This window comes from Pithys albifrons, chromosome 9, assembly GCF_047495875.1.
Source record: "Pithys albifrons albifrons isolate INPA30051 chromosome 9, PitAlb_v1, whole genome shotgun sequence".
NCBI classification, from domain to species: Eukaryota; Metazoa; Chordata; class Aves; order Passeriformes; family Thamnophilidae; genus Pithys; species Pithys albifrons.
In genome coordinates, this window is record NC_092466.1 from 33,899,163 (window position 1) to 33,926,657 (window position 27,495).

At 45.6% G+C, this 27,495-nt stretch overlaps 1 protein-coding gene and 1 long non-coding RNA gene across 4 annotated transcripts; one reads left to right on the forward strand and one right to left on the reverse strand.

Moving 5' to 3' along the window:
* Window positions 1-53: 53 nt before the first annotated feature.
* Window positions 54-3,061, reverse strand: LOC139675662 (uncharacterized). 2 transcript variants are annotated; one of them, XR_011698516.1, is made up of 4 exons: window positions 2,975-3,061; window positions 1,968-2,100; window positions 1,271-1,331; window positions 54-702 (listed from the first exon to the last, which is right to left on the reverse strand). It is a non-coding gene; the product is annotated as an uncharacterized lncRNA (long non-coding RNA). The 2 variants fall into 2 exon arrangements; XR_011698515.1 differs by having other exon boundaries at window positions 54-1,331.
* MACROH2A2 (macroH2A.2 histone) lies at window positions 2,658-27,495 on the forward strand. 2 transcript variants are annotated; one of them, XM_071563613.1, is made up of 9 exons: window positions 2,660-2,877; window positions 10,038-10,274; window positions 16,791-16,897; window positions 18,387-18,584; window positions 19,971-20,081; window positions 21,598-21,697; window positions 22,715-22,804; window positions 24,324-24,498; window positions 26,718-27,495. In XM_071563613.1, exons 2-9 carry the CDS (start codon window positions 10,103-10,105, stop codon window positions 26,881-26,883), a joined length of 1,119 nt encoding a protein of 372 aa, XP_071419714.1. In that variant the 5' UTR covers window positions 2,660-2,877; window positions 10,038-10,102; the 3' UTR covers window positions 26,884-27,495. The 2 variants fall into 2 exon arrangements, with proteins under 2 accessions (XP_071419715.1, XP_071419714.1); XM_071563614.1 differs by lacking the exon at window positions 26,718-27,495 and having other exon boundaries at window positions 2,658-2,877; window positions 24,386-24,491.

Below are 27,495 nucleotides of genomic sequence, written 5' to 3' on the forward strand. Positions count from 1 at the left end.
TATTGTAATCCCATTGTTTGCCAAGAGGTGTCTGATGAATTCCTCATCCTTGTGTTGAAGCTTTACTCCTTTGTGTCAATGTTTTAGCAAGGTTTCCATTTTAATTTATAAATTAAATACATACATACATATTCCAGTACAGTCTGCATTTGTTACCTGTGATGTACATACTTTCTTCTCCCTTTTATAAAAATGCCTGTTTACGTACACACAGTCTCTGTCTTTTGTAAATGATGCCACATGCAAATCATAACCCACAAATTCAGGTACAGGTGAATTCACTTCCCATTTTGGGGGTGGGTTTTGGGTTGATATCCTGAGGCAACTGCGCCATCTGCTGTCTGCCCGTCAGCCCGGGAACTGTGGAACTTGGGGGGAAATGTCAGTCGGTTTGGCAGGGCAGAAGTCTCAAAAATACTGTTAGAATCACAGAATGGACTGGGTTGGAAAAGACCTCCGAGATCATCAAGTCCAACCCTTGGTCCAACTCCAGTCCCTTGGTCCAACTCCAGCTCCTGGATCCAGAAGTGTGGTTACTGCAGAGCAATTCAGACCTGGTAACTCCCTTGGTCTGATCTGCTCTACTCAAAAATTCTTTATTCTTGTGTCAAAAAGCAACTCAATCTTCTAGGAATACTTGAAGCAACATAAAACATCCATATAATGGGGCTAATATTTAGGTTAAGGATAGGGTGTTACCTACTGGAGAAATAAAGAAGGGAAATTGAGTTTATGGAACTATTAAGAATCACAACAGTAGGAAAATTGGTATTTAAATTCAGACATCTATGACAGGCTTAAAGATAAAAAGTGTTATATTGTGAAAATCTTCCATCTCCTCTCTCACACATCTCCAGCATTCCTGTTTCCTTATGGGAAATGTATATAAACAGAAAAATGTTGTTGTAAACAGAGTGAGTTGTCCTAATGTTGAAAGTTTGACTTTCTTTTTCCTTGAAAGGCCTCCCACACGTTTATGTTTTTATCACACAGCAACTATTTGATGTTAAAGCTGTAGCAAACAGGCAATGTTTCAAAAACTTGGGATGCTTATACACCACTTTTAATTACAAAGCCATGTACCATTTCCATGATTGTGAGGGTTATTGGATGCAATAACGTGTATCTGGAAGTAGAAAAATGTAAATGCTTTTTTTTCCTTTTTCACATGAGTTTTGTCATTCATTTTTATGCTTAGTACTTGAAAATCTTCTTCAGCTTCCTCCTACCCTCCCAATATGGTTCAATACACTGATAAGTCTACAGGTACCTTTTTCCTTTGCTAAATTCCAAGTCTCAGCAGGGAAGATCCAGGTAAGACTTCCTATTACCTGTAAAATAAGTCACTCATACATGTGTTTTTCTCTTATGGTTTCAAAGCATCCTGACCTTGTTTTCAGAAAGAAGCAGGTAAGATAGCAGACTCCAAAGCATTAATTCACAGAAATGTGTTGAAGCTCTTCCTCATTGCTTAAAAACAGACAAGATATTTTTATTTCTATTTTAATGACAGTCAAAATACAGCTGAGTATAGTGAAATGCTGTACCCAAGGTCACAGAGCAGCCCAGAAGAACGCAGGTCCTCAACTCATGCCCTTTTTCTTCAGAAGGTGGTTCAATTCAAAATTAATATAACCTGAGGGAATATTCCACTCCTTTTTTTCCCCCACCAAATCCAATTCTATACAGACATAAAATAGTTTACTTTGGCAGAGTCAATAACCAAACTGCTGTGAATCTTTGTGATTTTTTTACAGCAACAAAGGGAAATCTGAAAGCCTGGATGACTCTTTATCACTGTTGTTCCCAGACACCCTCCTAAACTAACACTGCGAGCTGGAGTGGTCTGGGTTAATAATATATCTCCTAGTGCATTACAGTAGCCCTCAAATGTCTTTATAGTGAAATCTGTGCAAAGTATTTGTATAGGAATGATAATATAAACCCAGTTTCAGCTAAAAATATACCTGAGTTACAGAGGTGCAGCCCTGCACTCTTCTGTTTGTGCCATCCCATGCTCACGGATTTGGCACTGCCAAGACTCGTAACACAATCGCTTATTGCGTCTCTTGGAGTTCAAGCTCTTGAAAATCCATGTGACTGCAGAGAAGAAAAGAAAAGCCCTCAGCTTTCATTTAGAAGGGAAATGAAGTTTGCAGCCCTCATGGATGAGTTGCAAAGCCTGTGAGCGCCCGGAACGCTCCAACACCAGATGACACAAAGAGCCGCCAGCACTCTTTGTTATGGCCATTCCAAGCCGGTTTGGAGGTGCTGGAATATTTGGCTTGGAGGCACCGTGGCAAGGCACGCAGGTCACCTTGCTAAAGGGACAGAGGGATGGGTGGCTCCCTGTAACAAAACCCAGGCGATCCAAGAGCTTTAGCCCAAGCTGGGGTTGCCTTGAAACCTCTCTCTGCCTCCAAACTCCTCCACCCTGGGAAAGGATGGGAAGGATTTCTGCCTTTTATGCTCCCGACTACCACAGGCCCACTGGGACTGAGGGCAAGGAGACCCTTTCTGTGCTGGGCGGGGAGGGGGTTCCTGCCCCCACTGCGGCCCTGGGGCCCGGGCAAGGAGGGCGGCAGCCAAGACAGGGGGGTTGTTGCGGGCCTGGGTTGCAGTGACTCCTCCTAGAGGCGGTATGTGCGGAGCGGGAGGAAACCCCTGCCGCCCCCCTCACCAGCAGCCGCCATCGCCATCGAAACATACAATACGGGCAGAGCTGCCGAGGCGGAGCGAGGGCGGGGGGAGCCGAAAAGAGAAAGTGGGGAGGAAGGGGGAGGGGGGAGGAGGGCAAGGAGAAGACGAAAAGAGGGGGAGGAAAAAAAGAGAGAAGAAGAAGAAGGAGGAGGCGGCGACGGCGGCGGGAGCCGGCAGGTGAGGGGAGCGGCGGCGCGGGGGGCTCCGGGGGTCGCGGCGAGGCCGGCCCTGCTCCTCCTCTCTCCTTCCCTCTCTGCCCGGCCGCACGACCCACCTCCTCTTCCTCCTTCTCTTCCCGCTGATGCCTTTCTCCGGGAGGGTCCGGCCATGGCCGGGGCCGTGAGGGGAAAGGGCGTGAGGGGAGATGGGGGGGGGGGGGGGGGGTGGTTGCGGCCGTGAGGGCGGGGGGGGGGGGTGTCGCGAGACGGCGGCGCGCGCGGGGCCGGCGGGAAGGTATGTCTGTCTCTGTCTCTCTCTCTCTGTCTGTGTGCAGGGGGGGCGGCTCTGCCTCGCTCTTTGCCTCCTCCTCGCCCCCGCGGCGCTCCCCGTTCCGCGGGCGAACCCTCGGCGGAGGGCGGGGTGGGGGTGTGGGGGGGGAGCGTTTGCGCGGGAAAAGCCGCGGCCACACCCCCCGGGTCCCCCCACCCTCCAGCTCCCCCGCGCCTCAGCGCGCCTGCGCGACCGGGCCCCCCAGCCCGTCCTCACACTCACCCAGCCCATCGCCCGTCAGTCAAGCGACTGGCGACCAATCAGCGCGCTGCTTCCCCTGTCCGGGCCGCTGCGGTGGCCAATCAGCTGCAGGCGTGGGCGGGGCGGCGGTGTCTGGGCAACGGCGAGGCGTGCGCGGGGCGGGCGGGCCCGGCGGGGCTTGGGTGGGCTCTGAGGGGGCCCTGAGGGGGCCGCGGTGGCCACCGGGGTGTTCCCGGGGCCCGGCGGGGCCTGGGCGGGCTCTGAGGGGACCGCGGTGGCCGCCAGGGTGTTCTCCGGGCCCGGCGAGGCCTGGGCGGGCTCTGAGGGGGCCACGGTGGCCACCGGGGTGTTCCCCGGGCCCGGCGGGGCCTGGGCGGGCTCTGAGGGGGCCGCGGTGGCCACCGGGGTGTTCCCCGGGCCCGGCGGGGCCTGGGCGGGCTCTGAGGGGGCCGCGGTGCCCACCGGGGTGTTCCCCGGGCCCGGCGGGGCCTGGGCGGGCTCTGAGGGGGCCGCGGTGCCCACCGGGGTGTTCCCCGGGCCCGGCAGCGCTCGGCGAGGTCCGGAGGCTCGGTCTGGGTCATCAGCGAGGTCCGGCCCTTCAGCCGCCCTGTGCTGTGTGAGGGGGAGCTGCCGCTGCAGAGACCCCCGGTGTTTGGGGATGCTTGGGACGGTTCGGCCCCTGGGGACGCGCTCGCTGTGTTTGGCTCCGGGGCCCGAGGGACGCCCCGCCCGCCCACTGAACAGCGCACTGTTTGTACCTTGCTTGTGCCTCACCTGCCCATTCGTAACGAGCACCTGCTTTAGGTCTCCTGAGCTTTTTTTTCACATATATTCATAGAAATTCTTAAATTCACACTGTTCTGAGTTGGAAGGGACGCAGAAGGATCATCGAGTCCAACTCTAAAGTCAGTGACCCACATAGGGGATTAAACCCATGACCTTGGCATTATTACAACCAGGTTTTAAGCAGCCTAAGCAACAACGTCTTTGGGTTCCTTGTCAGCTCCCAGCTGTTCTAGTAGATCTTTAGCTGGAGGTGAGGGAAGTGCAGGTGTGTTGATAGTCCTGCATGTCATTTATTTCAGTCTTGGCCTGATGAGTTTTGAGTTCTCTCAATGTTTGGGAGTCAAGATGCTCTGAGGGCTGGAGCCCCTCTTCTCTGGAGCCAGGCTGGGAAAGCTGAGGGGGATCACCTGGGGAAGAGAAGGATCCAAAGAGATCTTGTTGTAGCCTTCCAGTACTTCAGTAAAAGAGAGGGAGAGGGACTTGTTACAGGGGCAGATGTGACAGAACAAGGGGAAGTGGTTTTAAACTAAAAGGAAGAGATTCAGATAAGATACTGGGAAGACATTCCCTGTGAGGGTCGGCAGGCCCTGGCACAGGTTGCCCAGAGAAGCTGTGGCTGCCCCATCCCTGGGAGTGTCCAAGGCCAGGCTGGACAGGGCTTGGAGCAACTTGGGATAGTGGAAGGTGTCCCTGCCCATGTCAGGGGGTAGAACTGCAGAGGCTTTAAAGGTCCCTTCGAACCCAAACCATTCTGGGATTCTGAGTAATGCCAACCTGGTTCTGCAAACCACTCTGCTCTTCTTGGGTAACAGCTGTTAAATAATGGCCACATACTTTGAATCCCTTTTGGGAAATCCCACATCACCTTTGTAAAATCCATTTGGCTATTTAAAAACAAAAAGCAATTTCTCCTCCTTAGAATTTACTTTTCTCTACCAGTGTTGCAAGAGTTTTGGTGCTATTTTGTTCAAACTAATTTTTTTTACTTTTTTCTGTGGTTTTTTCTTAGAGGAAAATTAGATTTGGTGTCACTTAGGCATTTTGTACTGCACTGAACTCTCTCATGTCCATCCCTGCTTTCCTGCCCCATCTTGATGCCTTAATTTCCAAAATTGTTTTCTGGCCAAGTTCAGGCTCTCTTGGGGGTTTCAGTCTGTTTCTGTGTCATCAAGTTGTTCATACTTTCCAAAAATTATATGTGCTTTTCTGCCCAAAGATGATTATGAAATTTTATTCTTCTGAGCACCTGTGTAGGAAGGACTAGAGAGTGGTTTTAAGATTGCTGTGGTAAAACTTGATCTTTAGCAAGGACTGGAAAGCAGTTGTAAGGTATCTGTGGTAGAGCTTGATCTACTGGGATTTGGTGTGGGATGCAAAATGGCACAATGGTGAGAGGAATATCCCAGGGCAATCTATCATTCCAGTGTCCTTGTGGAGCAGTCCTCACCCTCTGCTGATAACTGGTGGGAGAAAACAGGGTGGTCACGTCTGTGCAGGAGAGACCCTCCAAGTGGCCAAAGCAGACCCACCTGAGAGAGTGGAGGAGGCAGAGCTGTCTCTCCAGCAGGCAGAAGGAAAACGTTTCTGGCTGATTGGGCTCTGAAGAAGGTGACACACAACAGAGGAATGCCCAGCTTGCAGAAGTCTACCCCGTTTCCATCCCAGATTGCTCTGAGAGATGATGACACCAAGTTGGGAGGGAGTGTCGACCTGCTGGAAGGCAGGAGGGCTCTGCAGAGGGATCTGGATAGACTGGAGAGATGGGCTGATTCCAATGGGATGAAGTTCAACAAGGCCAAGTGCAAGTCCTGCCCTTTGGCCACACCAACCCCCTGCAGCGCTCCAGGCTGGGCACAGAGTGGCTGGAGAGCAGCCAGGCAGAGGGACCTGGGGGCGACTGAGTGACAGGAAGCTCAACAGGAGCCACCAGTGTGCCCAGGTGGCCAAGATGGCCAATGGGATCCTGGCCTGGATCAAAACCAGCGTGACCAGCAGGCCCAGGGCAGTGACCCTTCCCCTGGACTCTGCCTTGGGGAGGCCACACCTTGAGTGTTGTGTTCAGTTCTGGGCCCCTCAGTTCAGGAAAGAGCTTGAGGGGCTGGAGCGGGGCCAGAGAAGAGCAATGAGGCTGGAGAAGGGACTGGAGCACAAGTGCTGTGGGGAGAGGCTGAGGGAGCTGGGGGTGTTTAGCCTGGAGAAGAGGAGGCTCAGAGGTGACCTCAGCACTGTCTGGAACTGCCTGAAGGGAAGTTGTGGCCAGGTGGGGGTTGGTCTCTTCTCCCAGGCACTCAGCAATAGGACAAGGGGGCACGATGGGCTCAAGCTCTGCCAGGGGAAATTGAAGTTGGAGATCAGAAAAAACTTCTTTGCAGAGAGAGTGCTCAGGCATTGGAATGGGCTGCCCAGAGAGGGGGTGGATTCCCCATCCCTGGAGGTTTTTAAAGTGAGATTGGCCGTGGCACTGAGTGCCATGATCTGGTAAAGGGACTGGAGTTGGACCAAGGGTTGGACTTGATGATCTGGGAGGTCTTTTCCAATCCAATCCATTCTATGATTCTATGTGGTAGCTGCTCAATCCCCCATAGCAACACAGGGATGTTGGAGTCATGTCAGAGTAGGAGTGTGCTGTGACCAATTAAGGGATTGGGAAAAGTAATTGCTTTAAATTGCCCAGGCTTCATGATGTCAGGATAGCCAGATATAGGCACAGCTCTTCCAGCTCAGCGAGGACAGACTTTGCATGGACGGGAAGGTACGACTTTAAATGGAAGGCTGTGGTTTGTAAGGACAGACGCAGAGAGGATGAATCAGCTGGCACAGAGGGAATTCATGGGGGTAGACTCAAGAGTTTTTCATATGACAAGCCCTTCAGGCTTGGCTGTGTTGTCAGAGCAATTAAGATGACAGTGCCCAACCTGTAGCTCTTTACCTGTTGGTTGTAGTCCAGGTGAGTGCCCCACCTAACCATGGTAGGGCTGAGCTCATGGGCATCCTCCAAGGGAAGCCAAATCCCTGCCTGTGGGATTGCTTTGTCCAGGCCCACAGGAGTTGATGTGCACATTTCTTTGTCCAGGTTCACAGGAGCTGATGTGACTATGCCATAGCTTGGCTCTCTACCAAAAATTTCCTCCTGTAGGATTCAAGACAAGACACACTGTTGTGTGTGTCACTCCTCAGTGCACCCTGGTCCATGTAAGTTGCAAAGAAGAAGGAGAGAGACAGTGTTAGCAGAGTTTTGAAGCCTCTTTTGTATTAACAAATGTATCTCAAAAATTTCCACAATCATAACCTGCAGTGTATTTGGAGAAATATTTTGGGACTCCAAAAGCTGGCTTGGCAGCAGGGGAGTAAAAATGGCTGAGGCTTGCCTTGAGAGAGAAGGGGAATATAACGGAGTAGGCAGGGTTGGAAGTTCAGTGAGGCAACAGAAGAACAAGCCAGAAGTGCGTAATTAAACATAAATTTATATAATGCTACAGCATGCCCCAGGGCAGTGCAGTTAGTTAAATACAAATATGTTTTGATTTTCTATCACAGAGATAAAGTACAACTATGGTATTTACTGTGGATGTAATCTCTTAATGTTTGCCTTTTCCCATTGATTCACATGCAATTGGGATTTGGTACTATAGGAACAAGCATATGAGAGGTGAGCTTAATATGATGTTGATACATGTGGTGTACTCTCTGTAGGGATTTCAGTGCTGGGCTGACCTCTTGGGTCTTGATGGAACTGCCCTGCCAGCACTGCAGGAATCAGTTCTTACCCTACTGCATGCATTTATTAAGCTCTACCTTAAAATGAGTTACTGTTGCTTGTATGACTCAGAAGAAAAGGCTGTTCCAGAAATTGGCTCCTCTGATGGCTACAAACGTAATTCCCAGCCCACGTTTATTCAGTAGTTTGAGTGCAGTTATCACGAACTTAAAAGGACAGGTTTAATGGTTGTTATTGTTATGAAAGTGAAAGTTTATAAAGGGTTTGTCACAAATTGCAAGTTTCATTGAGGAAGAGACCTTGGGAGGTCACCTGGTCCAGCCTCCTGTCCCAAGGTAGATCCAGTGATGTCCAGGTGACTTCTGATGTATATTCTGCAACTGTTTTTGGGAAGGTTCTGCTGCCTCCCATCTGATCTGAGATTAGCTCACTTGGTTAGAACTTGGCTGTAATAATGCCAAGGTCATGGATTCAATCCCCTGTGTGGGCCACTGACGTAAGAGTTGGACTTGATGATCCTTGTGGGTCCCTTCCAACTCAGAAAAGTCTGTGATTCTGTGATTAAGTCTGGTGCTCTCCTCTCCCCCTTCTACACAGCTTCCCTAAGAGTCACTGTTGTGGGGAACACTCCCTCTCCACCTTCACAGCATCCTCTTCCATCTCTGGAGACCATTATCCTGTCTCCCCACTCCTTTCCCTTTCCCTTTGAGCTCTGTTACCACCACTCGTGATTCCAGGCTGGCAGTCAGCAGGGAGCTTGGAGTGGGATGATGAGCAACACCAATTCTGACATGTCCCTGCCTGATAGGTTTGCTGCTTTAATCTTTCCCAACTTTTCTTATCATGCCCACATAATAGGTTGCATGAAGAATAAAAAGAAAATGCTGATACACAAGGACATGCCAGGGTTTTATAGTTTCCTACTGGTTTTATTTCCTTGATACCATAAACAAAACCGGCGTTCAAGTTGGGTTATTGTAGAAACTGCCCCTTGGCTTTGGTTATTATGGATGAGATGGTTTCTGGAAATCTCTGGCTTTGTATGGGACAGGTGACTCTCTTTGTACATGCACTTGATTTGTAATAAGCAGGATAAGAATGAAACACAGATTTCTATACCCTCCTTGGGTGAATCTTGATTGTTCTGAAGGACTTGTAGTGGTGTCAAATGAAACACATTTTTCTTTTTTTGGAAAGCTGTTCATAATGAAGATTGTGAAAAAGCTTAACAATATCACCTAAATTCGTATATTTTTTTTCCAAATTATTTCCCTCCTTGTGTTTCCTTTTTTCACTGAGGTGGATAAATACTTTGAGTGAAGTAGCTGTGCCTTCATTGACAGAAATACCATCTCTGGCAGACCCACTCTTTGTTTGCTTCAGAGAGGTTCATAATTAGGCCTCCAGGGCAGCTATCAAAGTGGAGTCAAACCCAATTTTTGTAAACAGAGTTAAAACATCCCCGTTATTCTTTCCAGAGAGAGTGCTCAGGCATTGGAATGGGCTGCCCAGAGAGGAGGTGGATTCCCCATCCCTGGAGGTTTTTAAACTGAGATTGGCCGTGGCACTGAGTGCCATGATCTGGTAAAGGGACTGGAGTTGGACCAAGGGTTGGACTTGATGATCTCGGAGGTCTTTTCCAACCCAATCCATTCTATGATTCTATGATTTGATTGAGAGTGAGAACTGGGGGTGTAACTACAACCACATGCAGGCTTTGGAGTGGAGTGGCAGACACCAGGGCTGCTTGTCCACTTACCCATAATCTCATGAAAAATAAGGAGAAAATGAGGTTTGTTTTCTTTCCTCCTGATACTGCCATGCTGACAGTACAGTTCAAAAGCAAAGTTATGGCAAATATTCCAATTTTCCAACTTTTAATGAATAATGCCTCAGGTTATGACCCTGAGATCAGCTCAGTTGGTTAAAACTTTGTTGTAATAATGCCAAGGTCATGGGTTCCTGTGTGGTCCATTGACTTAAGAGTTGGACTCGATGATCCTTGTGGGTCCCTTCCGACTCAGAATAGTCTGTGATTCTGTACTGAGGGTGGGCTTGGATTATTTTCCCTTCTGGAACAACAACTATGCATAAAGATGTTTCTCACATGCCGAACTCCAGTCCTGTTTGTCTTCTCTTGCAGCTCGTGGATTTGGAGCAAGGGGGTGTCAGGAATCAGCAGAGGATTGAGAAGCACAAGGCTGCAGGATGTCGGGCCGAAGTGGGAAGAAGAAAATGTCCAAACTGTCTCGCTCGAGCAGGGCTGGGGTTATTTTCCCCGTGGGGAGGATGATGCGCTACCTGAAGAAAGGGACCTACAAGTACCGGATTGGTGTGGGAGCACCTGTGTACATGGCAGCTGTCATAGAGTACCTCGCAGGTAAACCAAGAACCTGGGCCTGCAGGTGCTGGCACAGGAGCCAGGCATGTCCAGGGGATGGGACAGGAACGTGTGGAGCACTTCTGAAAATCAGGCCCTGCGAGTGCAGCATTATTGAAATTTGCTGAGAATGCTGAGGAGGTTAATTTGTTTCTTGAAGAGGCTGAGGATGGAAATGTTCTCCTTTAGAGGCCCCATGCTTGGTCACTATCTGGAGAGAAAACTGGTATTCTATTATTATATTAAACTTTTGATACACCTAAATGTGACCAGTGACAGGACCTGAGGGAGCAACCCTGAGATCAGCTCAGTTGGTTAAAACTTGGCTGTAATAATGCCAAGGTCATGGGTTCAATCCCCTGTGTGGGCCATTGACTTAAGAGTTGGACTCGATGATCCTTGTGGGTCCCTTCCAACTCTGAACAGTCTGTGATTCTGTGTAAATTGTGTCAGGGGAGGTTTAGGTTGGATATTAGAAAAACGGTCTTTGCCTAAGGGTGGTTGGGCACTGAACAGGCTCCCCAGGGCAGTGGTCCCAGCACCAAGGCAGAGCTAAAGGAATGCTTGGATGATCCTCTTGGCACATGGAAATGGTCCTGTGCAGGGTCAGGAGTTGGACTTAATGACCCTTGTGGGTCCTTTCCAACTATGAATAACAGGAGAAAAAAGTAAACTCACCTTGTCCATCTTTTGTGCTTTTTAAGTGACCAAACTCTTCTGTTGGCTGCATTTTTCCTTGCAGGACAGTGTCAAAAGTGTTATGAAATATAAAAGTTGTTATGCTGTATTTTAAAAACCCTTTTGCTTTGCTGAAGTATATAAAGAAAGTGCTTCAGGTTTTAAATCTTCCCATGTACTCCAAATTTTCTTTTTCCTTCCTTTCTGAAACTGAACTCAGAGGAAGGGGCCAATGTCACATGGTGATAGAATATCCTGTGCTTCTGTATTGTAATATTTCAGAGTGTCCTATAGTCACATCTGCTCAGTTTCTTTTTTAATGATGGAAAATAGCATTTTAGCAAATTGTTAGAGCTCCCAGTGCAGAGAGGATTCCAGTTCAGGTTATTCAGGTGTTACGGATCAAGACTGAGGTGCATTAGAGAATCTGTGAGGAGTCACAGCCTGGATGGAATTAGCTGAGTGCATTGTGTTTCAGGAGCATAGTTGATTGCCAAAGTAGCAGGAAGAAGCTTGCATGGAGCCTTGGTGTCCATGTCAGAGCATGCCAGGCTTTATGTAAACATCTCTGCCTTTTTTTCACATGAAAACTTGTTCTCACTACCAGACAAAGAAGCTTTATTTTCTTTCCAAGGTGTCGAAAAATACAAATCTCACTATTACATTTCACTAATTTCACAATTTTACCTTTAAAATTAAATTTTTGATGATGCCTAATAGCACTTTACAGACACTTCCTTGTTTGTGCTGGTACATTGCAGGATAAGAATTGATTTTTTTTTCCTGAGGCTACTTCTGGAGCTGGAGTGACAAAGTACTGCTTGTGCTGAAGAAATCACACTAACTTTTATAACGTGCAGCATGGTGACTCTGCTGACCTTCTGTCTGGGGAGGAGGAGTATGTTTTTTCTTTTCCCACTCCACATGGATCCAGAGCATTCAAAGGGGTTTCTGGGATAAACATTTGGAGCTGCTTGTTCTGAGCTGTGGCAATTATTACAAGGTGCAGTAATAAATTGTCAGCAGCACATCTGGTGTGTGCAGACTGAGTTATGGTCAGCACTGCTGACCTATTACCTGAACTAGAACAATGTATATCTTGGCTCTGCTTCTGGCTAGTGAGTGCAGTTTAATTTAAATCATTAATATGATATGGGCAGATTACATGTGAGCCTACTCTTTGTTTTAGAAAAAAAAGAGTGTGTAGTGAACCAGGCAAGAAGATTGCTGGAGGTGTGGGCTGGGAGCCCACATAAATTGTAAAGGAATGCTATTTTAAGCTGCTTGGTTCAGCAGAGAACCCCATCTTGCCCCATCCCTGTAGATATTGTAATAAAATGGAATATGTTTTCTGAGCAAACACCTATTGCTGGTGGATAGTGGCCTTTCCAAACCAAAGTTTCTGTGCTCTGTCCAGAGTTTTCTTTGGAAATATTACAGAGGTGGAGAGTTCAATTTAAAAAATAGTGTTGCAACATCTAACCCTTCTGATCTAGTTATTCCTAATATTTAGTGTGAATAAAATCTTTGGTTTTGGGAAGCCTATAGAAACAAAATGTTTTTCCAAGGCTGTTGTTAAAGGGGTATTATATGTCAAACTGGTAAATTTTATTAGCATTATCTGATGCTTCAGTGATACAAAAGCCATTCTTTTCTCAGGGACTTGCAACTAGGAAATGGTGGTTACTTGGGATACAAGGCTGAATGCAGGGGACCTGATTCAGGCTAAATCTGGGAGGGTGGCAGCAAGGGAGTCTGGCTTTTTAGCTGTTTCACAGAAGCAGGTTGAACTGTATTTTTTTTGTGTTAAAACATTCAAGAGAACTTCTCTAAACCTCTCACTGCTTCTCTGTGTTTGAGCAGAGATTTGATGCCAAGAAGGCCAATGGGATCCTGGCCTGGGTCAAAACTAGCGTGGCCAGCAGGCCCAGGGCAGTGACCCTTCCCCTGGACTCTGCCTTGGGGAGGCCACACCTTGAGTGTTGTGTTCAGTTCTGGGCCCCTCAGTTGAGGAAAGAGATTGAGGGGCTGGAGCGGGGCCAGAGAAGAGCAACGAGGCTGGAGAAGGGACTGGAGCACAAGTGCTGTGGGGAGAGGCTGAGGGAGCTGGGCGTGTTTAGCCTGGAGAAGAGGAGGCTCAGAGGTGACCTCAGCACTGTCTAGAACTCCCTGAAGGGAAGTTCTGGCCAGGTGGGGGTTGATCTCTTCTCCCAGGCACTCAGCAATAGGACAAGGGGGCACGATGGGCTCAAGCTCTGCCAGGGGAAATTGAAGTTGGAGAGCAGAAAAAACTTCTTTGCAGAGAGAGTGCTCAGGCATTGGAATGGGCTGCCCAGAGAGGGGGTGGATTCCCCATCCCTGGAGGTTTTTCAACTGAGCTTGGCCATGGCACTGAGTGCCATGATCTGGTAAAGGGACTGGAGTTGGACCAAGGGTTGGACTTGATGATCTGGGAGGTCTTTTCCAACCCAATCCATTCTGTGATTCTATGAACTCACGGAAGATGTCAGTGGAAAGCCATCCCCTCCAAATTAGGGTAGGACACACCTCCAGCAAAAGCTTCCTTCTTCACCTGGCATACCCTCTGCTGTGAAGAGACAACCCCAGCAGAGTTTTCCACGTGCAAATGAAGTACCAAGGGCTCCATCATCTGATTTGTTTTTTCAGGGCAAAGGTGTTACTGGTAGATTTGTACATGTGGTGTTACAGCAACTGACACAATTTATCCTAAAGGGGAGGTGGAAAACAAGATAACCTGTATGAAATCTTTCCCATTCGCTCTCAGTAATTCTCATAGTCCTTTCTTATTAGTCCAGGTTCACAAAAGCAGGCTGAGCTCAGCTGCACAAATACCTTTGGCCTGGCTAGGATGCTTTTTCTTCACAGACACTCAAAATCTGTTGATCCATCAGGTAAAGAAACTTCTTTTTCTGCTGTGTCACAGGATGAGGAGATGTAATCCCATTCAGGCCATGGCTTGGCTGGTGCTCTTGTCAGCTGCAAGAGAGTTAACATTCTTCCCTGGTCTGAGTGCTTATCCAAGAGGAGAAAAGGCTCCTTTAAAATACTTTAAAAATATCTGTTGAGTGGAGCCAGTGGAGAGTTCTGGAGACTGCTCTGTAGCCCAGCCCACCCCTGTGTGCCAGAGTCCCTGAAGGAGCTGGTTTGCCTGTAGCCACCTGCACTGAAGATGACTGGATTTGAAGTTACTCTTCTGGTGTGGAGGCATCTTTGTGGATTTTGAATCTTGAGGGAAGCAAGATTATTTCAGATTTCACTTTAATTCTTACTGCTGAGAGCATGTAAAGTAAAAAGCAACTTATGGCTGAGAATATCAAGATGCCCAGTTCCAAGAGAGCTTTCCAAGAGTTGTAGTACATGTTTTTCTTATAGGTTCTTTATTCTCAGAATACTCTTAGAATTCAGGTAACCTCAACAGCTAAGTTGTTTCTGCTTGAAATGTAAAGCAGTTTCTTTAGAGATCCATTATCATCATCAGAGGATGTGACAGCTGAAGCCTCCAGTTTTGATGTGCCTCTTGCAAGTGCCATTTTATATTATTAAGACTATGAGTCCTTGCCTCCACCACTAGAAAAATATGCATATGAATCATCATTAGAAGGAGGTAAGGCAATTATTTACCTGTGCAGATATTTGGCATCCTTTGGTAAACTGCATATATATGCCACCATCTGCCATACATCACCTCTGCCTGGGATTCCATTCTTCCCAGTGTCCTGTGATGGATGGCTGGCATTTGAGTGTTCTGCCTTTTTTGCTCTTGACATTAGGCAGAGGACATTTGAGTGCACCATCAGGATGCTGCTGGCCAAAGGACCCAAACCTGGGGCAGTGGGGTGAGCACACAGGTAGCAGGATGTGCCTGTTGTTGGCACACCTGAGAGAACTTCAGTTCCCACGCAGGTAAGTATGTGTTGCCTTCTGGACTTTGTTTTTTCTTTCCTGGTACAATTTTCCTCTGCTATCAGCATAAATCTGCAAAGCCCACTGGAGAAACCTGGGTCTCTCTTCTTTTGCTCTCTGCTGGTGTGCACAATGGATGGAATCTGTTCCTGCTGTCTCCTGCTGCCTCAGCTCCACTGGTAGAGGTCTGGGAGAGGGTCTGAAACTTCCAGCCCCTTGGGGGTGAATATACCTGTATTATGCAGAATTTCTTTTCAGTCTCTGTTAACATTCAGAACAGACTGTAGGCACTCAGCAATAGGACAAGGGGGCACGGGCTCAAGCTCTGCCAGGGGAAATTGAAGTTGGAGATGAGAAAAAAATTCTTTGCAGAGAGAGTGCTCAGGCATTGGAATGGGCTGCCCAGAGAGGGGGTGGATTCCCCATCCCTGGAGGTTTTTAAAGTGAGATTGGCCATGGCACTGAGTGCCATGATCTGGTAAAGGGACTGGAGTTGGACCAAGGATTGGACTTGATGATCTTGGAGGTCTTTTCCAGCCCAATCCATTCTATTATTCTATGAAATGATAGAACTGAGAAGTTCCTGCCTTAACTTTTACAATTCACTGTAAATATGCATATAAATTTTTACAAAAGGCTTTTACATCTCCAGCATTCAGTTAAATATATATCCTGTGTGCTAGTGAAAACTGGAAGACAAGTATGTATTTTTGTTATTCTTAACTGAGTGAAATTGAAAGCTTGTGTTTTTCCTAAGAGCTAAACCTCATGTTGAAATCATTTGGATTTTAGCCAGACAGCATTAGGTACATTTCCACTAGATTTTTCATGAAAGTTCTTCCTATAATAGTTCTTTATTTAGTTTATAAAAAGGAGTGAGATAACATTAGGACATCAGTAAGATATCAATAGGAGACTGATAGGCTGTAATTTTCATACCCCTGTGTGAAATGCAAAACACAAGCAAATGCAAACACAAACCCAAAGCCAAAAAGACAAGGACACTGTATGCTTTCAAAATGAACCAAAGTGTGAATACTATTCTTATGATTATTTGGAGAAAAAAATAAGTCCCTTCTTCTTTCTCAGTGTTTCAGTGAAGTTCCTACCCAAGAAATAACTTCTGAGTAGGGGCGAAACTGTGTAAGTTAATGAATTATACTGATGAATTGCTACAGTTCAAATAAACTTAGAAAGATATGTCTGTATTTCCTCCATAATACTTAGGAAAAGTTCAGTGACTTTGGTTGCAGTGTAAATGTTACTGCTAATTTAGAAAAAACTACTTTTGAAGTGACCTCCAGTTCCCAGAGATGTAGGAGGAGCCTTCTATCAATATTTCATGCACTGAAGCTCCTGTGTTGTCTCTGCTTGCAATTAAGGCAAATCTTTTGTATCTTGTTCTGAAATGAAGCTTCTCATAGATCTCCAATGCCCTTTAATTCCAGCAGTGCCTGGCTGGTGTGTTGGCTTTCCAAGTGTTTCTTCAAATGCACCTCAGTCTTCATCTTACCTGGTCCTGAGAATCCTTGCTGTTTGTCAGAGCTGTCTGTGCCAGGTTTGGGGTTTCACTGCATGCCTGACTGTTTGGTTGCAGCACTACTGCTACAGTTTGGACTACTAATGTACATCTTTATAGGCTTTTTTTTGTCTTTTTGATAGAGATTTCTGACTTTAGTCTTGGAAAAGAAATTATGTGAATGAAGTTTAGGGAATTTGGAAGGACAAATTAATTTACCTAAATTTACAAATAATTAAGTGGAGTTTGGTTTCTGCCTTTCCATAGCAAAGACCCTTTAAATCTTGGAACATCCCTGAGAAGGTAAATGGATATTAAGAAGGAAAGTAAGATGTGTATGCAGCATGCACACAAGCTGCATTTTTGTTGCTCATTTTTATCTTGATTTGTTGCAGCTGAAATTCTGGAGCTGGCGGGAAATGCGGCACGAGACAACAAGAAAGGGAGAATTGCCCCCAGACACATCCTGCTGGCAGTTGCAAATGATGAGGAACTGAATCAGGTACCTGTTCCCATTTCAGTGTAGGAGTTACATGCACAAGGGAAGCTGCTACCATGGAAGGCTGGAAGCAATTTAGTCTGACACATGAATGCAGTTATCAGAGCAGAAGGCAAGATTGTGCCCTCAAATAAAAGCAAGCAAAACCAGAGCTTCTGAGATACCCATTTTAAATCTTATGGACATAAATGTTGCTTTTATTGTAGCCTGTGAGTCCTGTTGAAGTGAGTAGAAGTGATGCTTCCTTTTTTCCTCAGGGACATCCAATGCTTAAAGAAAATGTGCCTTATGTAAGAACTTTTCCCCAAAAGCTGTATAAATGTGTGTTTTCTGTTATCCTGGCTGTGAGGCCCATCTTGGGTAGGGATGTGCTCACTGTCTCTATTGCTGCCTCCCCACCCATTTGCTTGTTGGCATCCAGGCTGTGGTTTGCAGTTCTCTCACTCTCAGGATCACGTGTAGGATCACTTCTCCTAAACTTGTTGAGTGAGGACAGAGATCATGGCATGAGCTGTGAATTGTACTATTCAGGGGTGCCAGAAAGGTTCAATCAGCATCAGGGTATCTCTTCTTGGTAGGCCCCATGTAAAGATGGATGACATCATTCACACTTTGAATGCTCCTGCACTTAATTTCTCTGCTTTCAATAATGAAAATGTGGTGCCCATGAAGTCATGGGGCTCTGTTTCCAGTCAGGCAGACTGAAAAGTCGAAACAGAGGCAGGAGAGAAGGGAAAGCCTGTTAATGCTCTCAGCCCTTTCCCAGCTCTGTGGGGAAAGTGACCTGTGAACTGGGATCTAGACCCATTGTAGCCTGTTAGGCACTCAGCAATAGGACAAGGGGGCACGATGGGCTCAAGCTCTGCCAGGGGAAATTGAAGTTGGAGATCAGAATAAACTTCTTTGTAGAGAGAGTGCTCAGGCATTGGAATGGGCTGCCCAGAGAGGGGGTGGATTCCCCATCCCTGGAGGTTTTTAAAGTGAGATTGGCCGTGGCATTGAGTGCCATGATCTGGTAAAGGGACTGGAGTTGGACCAAGGGTTGGACTTGATGATCTCGGAGGTCTTTTCCAACCCAATCCATTCTATGATTCTATGAATTAGTCAGACTTTGTTCTCCACATAATTATCACAGCCCATTCCTATTTGTCTCTGCAGAGCAGGTCCTTGGGTTCCTTGCTTTCACTGCATGTTTCCCTGCCAAAGGGATCTGCATCCAGTCCTTGGAGCAGGGCTGTGGTGCAGTCATTTTTTGAAGTAGCCCACGGGCACTTTTCTTATTTTCCCCATATTCAGTGTTTGTGAGTCACCAATGACAGGTGACCACTTCACTGGAAGGAAGAGGAGTGAGACTGTACAGCAGCAGAGTTCTCCAGGGTGTGCTGGCTGGCTTTGCTGTCACCTGCAAAGTTCTTTGTTTTTGTAGATTTTCCCCCTAATACTTTTTTGGTGCTGCAGCCTAGGAGGATTTGTAATGTGCTTCTCCATGCAGTTGCTGAAAGGTGTGACTATTGCAAGTGGAGGTGTCCTGCCCAGAATTCAGCCTGAGCTTCTAGCCAAGAAACGAGGTGCCAAAGGCAAATCTGAGACCATCCTTTCCCCTGCTCCTGAGAAGAAGGGGAGGAAATCCATGGTGAACAAAAAGAGTGGGAAGAAGGCAAAGTCTACCAAGGCCCGAACATCCAAGAAGGTAAGCACGAGGCAGGTACACATTCCCTGTCACTATTGATAACCGTGTAGAATCTCTTGACCCTGAGATCAGCTCAGTTGGTTAAAACTTGGCTGTAATAATGCCAAGGTCATGGGCTCAATCCCCTGTGTGGGCCATTGACTTAAGAGTTGGACTCGATGGTCCTTGTGGGTCCCTTCCAGCTCAGAATAGTCTGTGATCTGTGATACCTCCACAGCAAGTGTGTGGCAGTGAACTCTTGCTTTTAAAATAAAGGAAGCTGTCTTTTAAAACATTGTCTACTGGTGACATGTCATGCCTTTCAGCCTTGCACAGTTACTTGGGTTGCCATTAAAGGTTTTACAGTGTCCAGAAAACTTGCCCTGATGTGGTTTGTCACTGTCATTGTGACAAGCTCTTTGTTTCACGTGTTCTGAGCTGTGCCATTGTTAGTGTGTTTTAAAAGAAGAATAAGTGAATCAGAACTTGACCCCTGCACCTTCCCTTGTGGTTGCCCATCCTCTATCACTATCCAAAATTGTTTAATTTGGTAAAACAGTAACTCAGATCGGTGCTCTTGGTTTGCCATTCCAGAACATGCACTGCTAAATTTGACTGAGAAGGATTAAATGATACTAAGCTTTGACTTAGGGTTTTTATACTTGCATTAGGCACATTTTTCTGGAGGCCTTTGAGCTTTAATACAGTTCCATAGCTGAGGACACACAGAAACAACTTTTAAAAAGAAAATGGAGTTGTTTAATAGGAAGTTGGATAGGATGCCTCTGCCTGTTGATCTCAGCCACCATCTTACTTTGAATTATGCACATCAGACCTTGGACTTGTTAGAAAGAGTTAGCTTCTTGACATACCTTAAAGCAAATATTGAAAGATGTGAGGAGATGCTCCTGCAGCCCTCTGGGACTGGTATGTTTGCTGTCCTAAGCAGCAAGAAGGATTTATGATTTATTAACTGAGACCTTTTTTCAGGTCGTAAAGTTGTTTTTTCTTCAGATTGGGACATTTGACTGGGTTACTAAGTTACTAAGTCTGATTTAGTGTGAGCTCTGCTCTGTTAGCAACAAAAATAAACTAACACACACCCCCACCTATAAATACAACTTGAATTGTTAGTAAAACTACAGATGGGTGTGGGTGCCCCGACTCTGAATGTGACTACAAATGCATGTAATGCCTCAGATGAACCACTGATGTTTAGTATTATATAAACAGTGCAGGCCTCTGTTGTTACATAATCTTTGAGGATTAAAAGGCTGTGAGTGATATATTGATCTGAAGAGATGAGATTTATAGTAACTGATTAAATCTATCCATTACTGAATAATGGTATATGTTGATTATTTTTTTTCCGTTGAGAGTCCTTGCTTTTTTTCTCCCCTCAACTAGAACAAACAGAAGGACAATGAAAAAGAAGGAGCTTCAAATTCAACATCTGAAGATGGACCTGGGGATGGTTTCACTATCTTGTCCTCCAAGAGCCTTGTGCCAGGACAAAAGGTAATACAAAGGATTGGGATCACAGCCCTGGGGCCTGGCATAAACAAAAGGATGCTTTTGATCCAACAGCACTACAAATTCTTCTCTATGTTTTCCCTTAGTGATGTCAAATTTAAAGCCAAAACTCACTTAAGTCATGGGCAGGGTCTCAAATATATGTCTGCAGATAAAAGATTTCCAAGAACAATGCTGGTCAGCCCCTCTGCAGAGATCCATGCTGATTCATTTCTTGGCCTAAGCAGTACTGGATTGGATTTGTCTGTGTTGTGCTGACATGCTGCCAAACCAGGTTTAAACCTCTAGGCTATTTATTATTTATCAAAGTGTATTTCTTGGCCAGGCCCCAGGATCACCCAGAGCTTGTTGGTTTGTGCCAGAAGCCTGGTTGCTCCATCTGAAGGTGGATGTGGGACTCTGCTCTGTTCCAACTGAGGACCTCCCCAGAGCTGCAGAACATTCCTGCTGCTCCATCTCAGCACAGGCTGTGACATCCTGCCTGGCCAGAGTTAAAAAACTGTCCCACCAAAATACATCTCCTTGGTGTTCCATCAACTGTGCCCTGTATTTATGTTTTTTCCACTGTACTCTCCAAGAACAAAAGGAATTTTTTTGCCTGCCTTAATTTTTGAACCCTAAAAATTAAAATGGAGTTTTTCTTACACATTTAGCTATGGAGATATAGTAATTTTTATTACTATTTGTGCCAGAAGAGGACAAATAATTACTTGGGTTGTGAAATTAATTGTGTGAGTTGTGAAGGCTTCATGGATCAGGATGGTGCTCAGCCCATCTTCTCAGCCCCCTTACAGTAGTTCTCTGAGGGCAAGTGGTTCTGCAGGAGAAACACTTTTTAATTTCCATGTTTTTCTCTTTAAACGAAAGCATTTCCAAAATCAGTCCTTTTTTTCTTCAAAGTGTGTTGCTGGAACATTGAGTTTTCTAGCAGTAACTTTCTTTGGAGCAAAGGGACTACCTGAAGGGAAGTTCTGGCCAGGTGGGGGTTGGTCTCTTCTCCCAGGCACTCAGCAATAGGACAAGGGGGCACGATGGGCTCAAGCTCTGCCAGGGGAAATTGAAGTTGGAGAGCAGAAAAAAATTCTTTCCAGAGAGAGTAATCAGGCATTGGAATGGGCTGCCCAGAGAGGGGGTGGATTCCCCATCCCTGGAGGTTTTTCAACTGAGCTTGGCCGTGGCACTGAGTGCCATGATCTGGTAAAGGGACTGGAGTTGGACCAAGGGTTGGACTGGATGATCTCTGAGGTCTTTTGCAACCCAATCCATTCTATGATTCTATGAAATCCCAAGCTGTGGGCATATCACCAAATAACCCGAGTGGTGTGCAAATTAATTAATTAAAAGCTGAAAATCAGACTCACACATACTGAACAGAATGAAATAACTCATCTCTGAAATACTGAATCCAACCTTCTTTCATTTTAGTTTTTTTGGTATGAAAATACTCTTGCACTCTCATTACTATTTTCTTTTTTCCCACCCTCTCATTATTATTTTTCAGCTTTCTCTGACACAGAGTGACATCAGCCATATTGGCTCCATGAAAGTAGAAGGCATCGTTCACCCCACAACTGCTGAAATAGACCTCAAGGAAGAAATAGGTGAGGCTCTGCTACACGCAGAAAACACACATCTAGAGTTGGAACAGTAGCTGGTCTACTGGCTGCCTGCTGAGATCCCATCCTGTTTCATCTGAATCTTCCCCAGGCCATAAATATCATTTACAACACTTCTGAAAATCAGGCTGGATCTGACTAGGTATAACAGGCTAATCACTAATTTATTTTTATTTTAATGATGCCTTACAAGCAGCAAAACACAGATAATTTGTTGAAGCACATGAGCAGCAAAGGTGTAAATAACCATTAGTGCTGTCTTGATTGGATTTTATTTTTATATTTGCCTCTGAAATTTCTCCTACAAAACTTGTATATTAATAACACTTCCAATTATGCTTTTCATTATAGGTCACTATAATATATATAATCTATATATAGGTATACATATATAATCTATCTCTCTCTCTCTCAAAATATATAAATATATATATTGAGAGAGAGATATAAAATCTATATATTATATATATAAAATTTAGAAATTCTCATGTACAAAGCCTTATACTGCTCATGTGAAATAAGGAAATATTACAAATATGGAAATTGAAGCAGGAAGGAGATAAAAAGCTGTTAATTAGTCACATAGAGGGGCACACAATCCAGTAACGGGCTATTGGATCATTGTTTTGGAGTCATCAAGACCTTCACTGGCAGCCCAGCTGTTTGTTTCAGCAAGTAGTAGGGTTTGTATGTTGAGTGGATATTGAAGGCTGGAAATCTGAGTCCTGAAAATCCTCACTGTTTTAGCCATAAGTCAGAATAAGACAGCATTCTGACAGATATTTATATTACAATAATTTCCATTAATAGCATACAGGACTCTTCAGAGCCAATAAAAAGTAAATTTTATCTGTATCAAGTCAGAGTGGCAAACACAAACATCAGCTGCTGCTGACAGAGGGAGACAGGATAATATGTGTACAGAGCTCTTTTAAATAGAGTAGAGTTGTTTTTCCACACTGATACTCCAAAGCCAAGGCCTTTTGCTCTGTGTCCTTGCAGGCAAGGCGTTGGAAAAGGCTGGAGGAAAAGAGTTTTTAGAAACAGTGAAAGAGCTTCGCAAATCTCAAGGACCTTTGGAAGTTGCTGAAGGTAAAAAGGATACTGAGGTCTCCTTTGGATACAGCTCATTTTATATGTTCTTTTCTCTGAGCATTCTGGTGTGTTCTTGATAATATTTGTGCCTTTGCTTATGTGATGTAAATGTTTCTTCTTTGAAGCTGTTGTTGATGTGGAGAGCCTGCTGAGAGGGAAAAAAGGAAGAACAGGATACCTGTGTGCTGTGCACAATCTGTCTTTGGGCTGATTAATTTATCTTAGGCAATTGCTGTTTGCAGGAGTCCAAAAACTAAGGAGATCTTGTGCTGTCACCAATGTGCCATCTTTTCTACCCTGTTTGTACTAATTTTTGAAAGAGCAGTTGCTCAGGCACTACAGCCAAATTATTAGAAGAGCTCCCTGCAAGGGTTTTACACACCTGTAGCAGTGAATAGTTTGGGACTTGAGGTTCTGCTTTCCTTTGGGGACAAATTAAACCAATTTATAGGGGTTGATGGTGGCTGGAAGACAAAGGGAGAAAAGTTACAATATGTCTTATTTGGCTTAGTATCTCAATAGTCAAGAAATTAAATGCTTTAAATAATCTAGTTTTGGAAATTTCCTAAATGAATAGCCTAGTTTTATGATCTTAAATGATAGGGAAATTTTTATATGAGATAATTTGCTTCACTTTCACATCTAATCAAATTCATCTGCCATAAAATGAAAGTAAACTACTTTTCTCTGTCAACATCACTACCTAACTAGAAGATAAACTCCTCTTTGGCTATTAAGGCAGTTGGTTGAAATTTAAGTAGCCCAGAATTCCTCTGTGCCTGCAACAGAATTCCTCTGTGATGGTGGACATGTGAATACACCCAAGTTTTTCATCCTTGGGCTAATTTCATCCTGCTCAGCTAATTTTAGAGTGTTTAATCTGAGATTCCTAAGACCCAGATTTCCAGTAGTGCTGAGGTCAGAGTTGCAACAAAAGCAAACTGATGCCATGCTGTGGACTCTGCAGGTCCTGGAAAAATATTAGGCTTTCTGAAGAATTAATCTAATTGGACATAAACTGGTGGGGACATCTTTGATTTTCATGTCCTTATCTGAAATTACCCAGCTATGAAAAGCAGGTCTAAATATTACTCCCCAGCACTCTGGAGCTGTGTTATGATGGTGATGCAGGATATTTGTGCAAAGCATTCACTGACAGCACTGCAGAAATGTCTGCTGGGGGATTAGTGCTACTGTGTTCAGGGCAAGGTTCTGACACTTTGCATAAAACAAACCCAGAGGCCGTGCTGAATGAGAGAGCTGAAAACCATTATTGAATAACTGTGTGCTAACCAAATGAGCCCTGGGTTCTTTGATCTCCAAAGAAACAACCACTGATCACAAAGGTGATGATGAGACAGTGAGATGATGATTGCAAGCGAGCCATTGTGGCGTGTTTTAATTCCAAATGCATTTCTTTGGAGAGGTGATGTAATTAAGTAGGTACGTTGGGTTGAGAGGTCGCTGCAGGGTGGTTTCTGTTCCAAACTAAATGTCACGTTTCCGTTTGTGTTAGCTGCACTCACTCAGTCTAGCGGCCTAGCAGCAAAGTTTGTCATCCACTGTCACATCCCACAGTGGGGCTCGGACAAGTGTGAAGAGCAGCTCGAGGAGACTGTAAAGAACTGCCTAACAGCTGCAGAAGACAAGAAGTTGAAGTCTGTGGCTTTCCCCCCGTTTCCCAGCGGCAGGTAGGAGGACTCTGGCTGCACAGGAGGGTCCTGTGCCAGGTAGCAGTGGTGTGATTAGATGGCATAGAGCTGCTGCTGTGACAGAGAGGTGCCCTTTGCTCTCTGCCCCTGCCCGTGCCATCTGACACTGTGCTGCTCCAGGGGAAAACAGCCTCGAGCCAGTGTTTGCAGGAAGCTGCCAGAAAGCCTTTAGGAAGAGGAATTAGCCACCCCTCAGGAGAGCTGAGTGGCCTTGCTGTGTTTTCTATTGCTAGGCACTCATTTTCATTCCTCTGCTATGGGCTTTCACCCCCTCAGGTTTTGTGTCCCTTCATTTTGCTGTGGGGAGTCTTATTAAAAGTGTATTTGTACTAATAAGATTATACCAGCATAACACTGAGGGTGGGTAACAGGGTTGCAACCTGAGCTAGGTTGATGTGGGGTGTTCATTTAAGTCACCCTGACAATATATATTAAACAGACAAGTCACACAAAACCTCTTTTCTTCAAAAGCAAATCAATGTTTCTCAAATGTAGATCTACTTTAAAAAGGGAACTATGAAACCAGCTGTGAAGCTACACATTCCTGTCTCAGTAGTAGCCAGCAAACAAAATGTGCTTGACTAAGAAATTCAAAGTGTTTTTCTTTTTCTTTTTTTTCATCTTATTATTTATTTTTAAACCAGCAGTTTGTTGGTCTCTGATCACAAAAAACTTCAGACAAGCCCTGCTGACTGCAGAAGTTGTTCTTTTGTGTTAGAGTTCACATACTTATATTTAATTTGGTATCTATCTGCTGATCTTAGTAGCAGTGGCCAAAGAGTGGAGTACATAGTCCAGTCCAGTTGTGAGTAAAATGAAACTAAAACTGTATTTTGATCAGTGGAATCACCACACAGCACTGAATACACAGAAGGTGAAAGTGCCATTTTTACACAGTCAGCTAAGTAGGTGATGTTTTGGGTTTTTTTTTTCAGTTTTCAGCTAAAAAAAAGAAATCATCCTTTGAACTTTCTAGCCTGCCCAGCAAGGCACAGAAAAGTTTCATTCTAAGGGTGAGCATTAAAAAAACTTTGTGAGGTTATAAAAAGCAGAAGCAAATGAAAACAGCAGCTATGCCATCAAGGAGACTAATACAGAAGCAGGTGAATATTGCTATCAAAACCTTGGGGTTTGCTTCTGGACTTGCATAATGCCAGACTGCAACTGGCACTATTTTGGCAGCAGCTCTGGCTGGCTGCTCTCAGCATCACGTGTGCATAGGGGGGATTGAGTCCATCATCAGCAAGTTTGCAGATGACACCAAGTTGGGAGGGAGTGTTGACCTGCTGGAAGGCAGGAGGGCTCTGCAGAGGGATCTGGATAGACTTGAGAGATGGGCTGATTCCAATGGGATGAAGTTCAACAAGGCCAAGTGCAGGTCCTGCCCTTTGGCCGCCCCAACCCCCTGCAGCGCTTCAGGTTGGACACAGAGTGGCTGGAGAGCAGCCAGGCAGAGGGACCTGGGGGGACTGAGGGACAGGAAGCTCAACAGGAGCCACCAGTGTGCCCAGGTGGCCAAGAAGGCCAATGGGATCCTGGCCTGGATCCAAACTAGTGTGGCCAGCAGGCCCAGGGCACTGACCCTTCCCCTGGACTCTGCCTTGGGGAGGCCACACCTTGAGTGTTGTGTTCAGTTCTGGGCCCCTCAGTTCAGGAAAGAGATTGAGGGGCTGGAGCGGGGCCAGAGAAGAGCAACGAGGCTGGAGAAGGGACTGGAGCACAAGTGCTGTGGGGAGAGGCTGAGGGAGCTGGGCGTGTTTAGCCTGGAGAAGAGGAGGCTCAGAGGTGACCTCAGCACTATCTGGAACTGCCTGAAGGGAAGTTCTGGCCAGGTGGGGGTTGGTCTCTTCTCCCAGGCACTCAGCAACAGGACAAGGGGGCACAATGGGCTCAAGCTCTGCCAAGGGAAATTGAAGTTGGAGAGCAGAAAAAAATTCTTTGCAGAGAGAGTGCTCAGGGATTGGAATGGGCTGCCCAGAGAGGGGGTGGATTCCCCATCCCTGGAGGTTTTTAAAGTGAGATTGGCCGTGGCACTGAGTGCCATGATCTGGTAAAGGGACTGGAGTTGGACCAAGGGTTGGACTGGATGATCTCGGAGGTCTTTTCCAACCCAATTAATTCTATGATTCTGTAATTCTGTGATAGTGCCTGCCCAGGTGTGACACTCACCTGTGCTCTTCTCTTCTCCTCCCACACAGAAACTGCTTCCCAAAACAGACGGCAGCCCAGGTGACTCTCAGAGCTATCTCCACCCATTTTGATGGCACCAGCTCTTCCTCCTTGAAGAACATTTACTTTCTGCTCTTTGACAGTGAAAGCATTGGCATCTACGTGCAAGAAATGGCCAAGCTAGACACTAAGTAGCAACGGCAGCCAAATGAAACTTTATTTTTCAACAAACTTGAGTAGCATTAAAAGCATTAGAGGTGGGTTTTATTTTTTCAATGTGATGAGGAGGGGGAGTGGTAGTCGTGTGATGTGTTGTGACTTGATGAAGAGCTGTGACTAGAGATGAGAGGGCTTTAGTCTGATTTCTTCATGCTATCAGCATCCTCTAGCCATTTTTATCACCTTAAGCATTTGAGTTACCATCTGTTTTCAGCAGTTTAGTGTCCCTTGCTATTTTAGTTTAGGAGTTTTTAAAGAGTAACCTCATTTTAGATTTGTAGTGATGATTTCTTCACACACACCACTTTAAAGAAAGCTCTTAAAAATGTTCTGTTCCCTTTTCCCCTCCCTTGAGGATAGATGGTAAACTGCCTTCAGCCCATAGAGAGAGGGGAAAAGGAGTTTAGAAGTGATGCATGAGAAGCTTCTGTTTTTCTTTTAACTCACAATAACCTCTGTAATTACTGAGAATATTTCATGGTGATTTTGTTTGTTTTATAAGAAAAAAAATGTGTCAAGTGTGGTTATTGTTATAAATCCTAATTTTGTTCTGGGAATTTCTCATCTTAAAAAAAAAGTATTATCTCT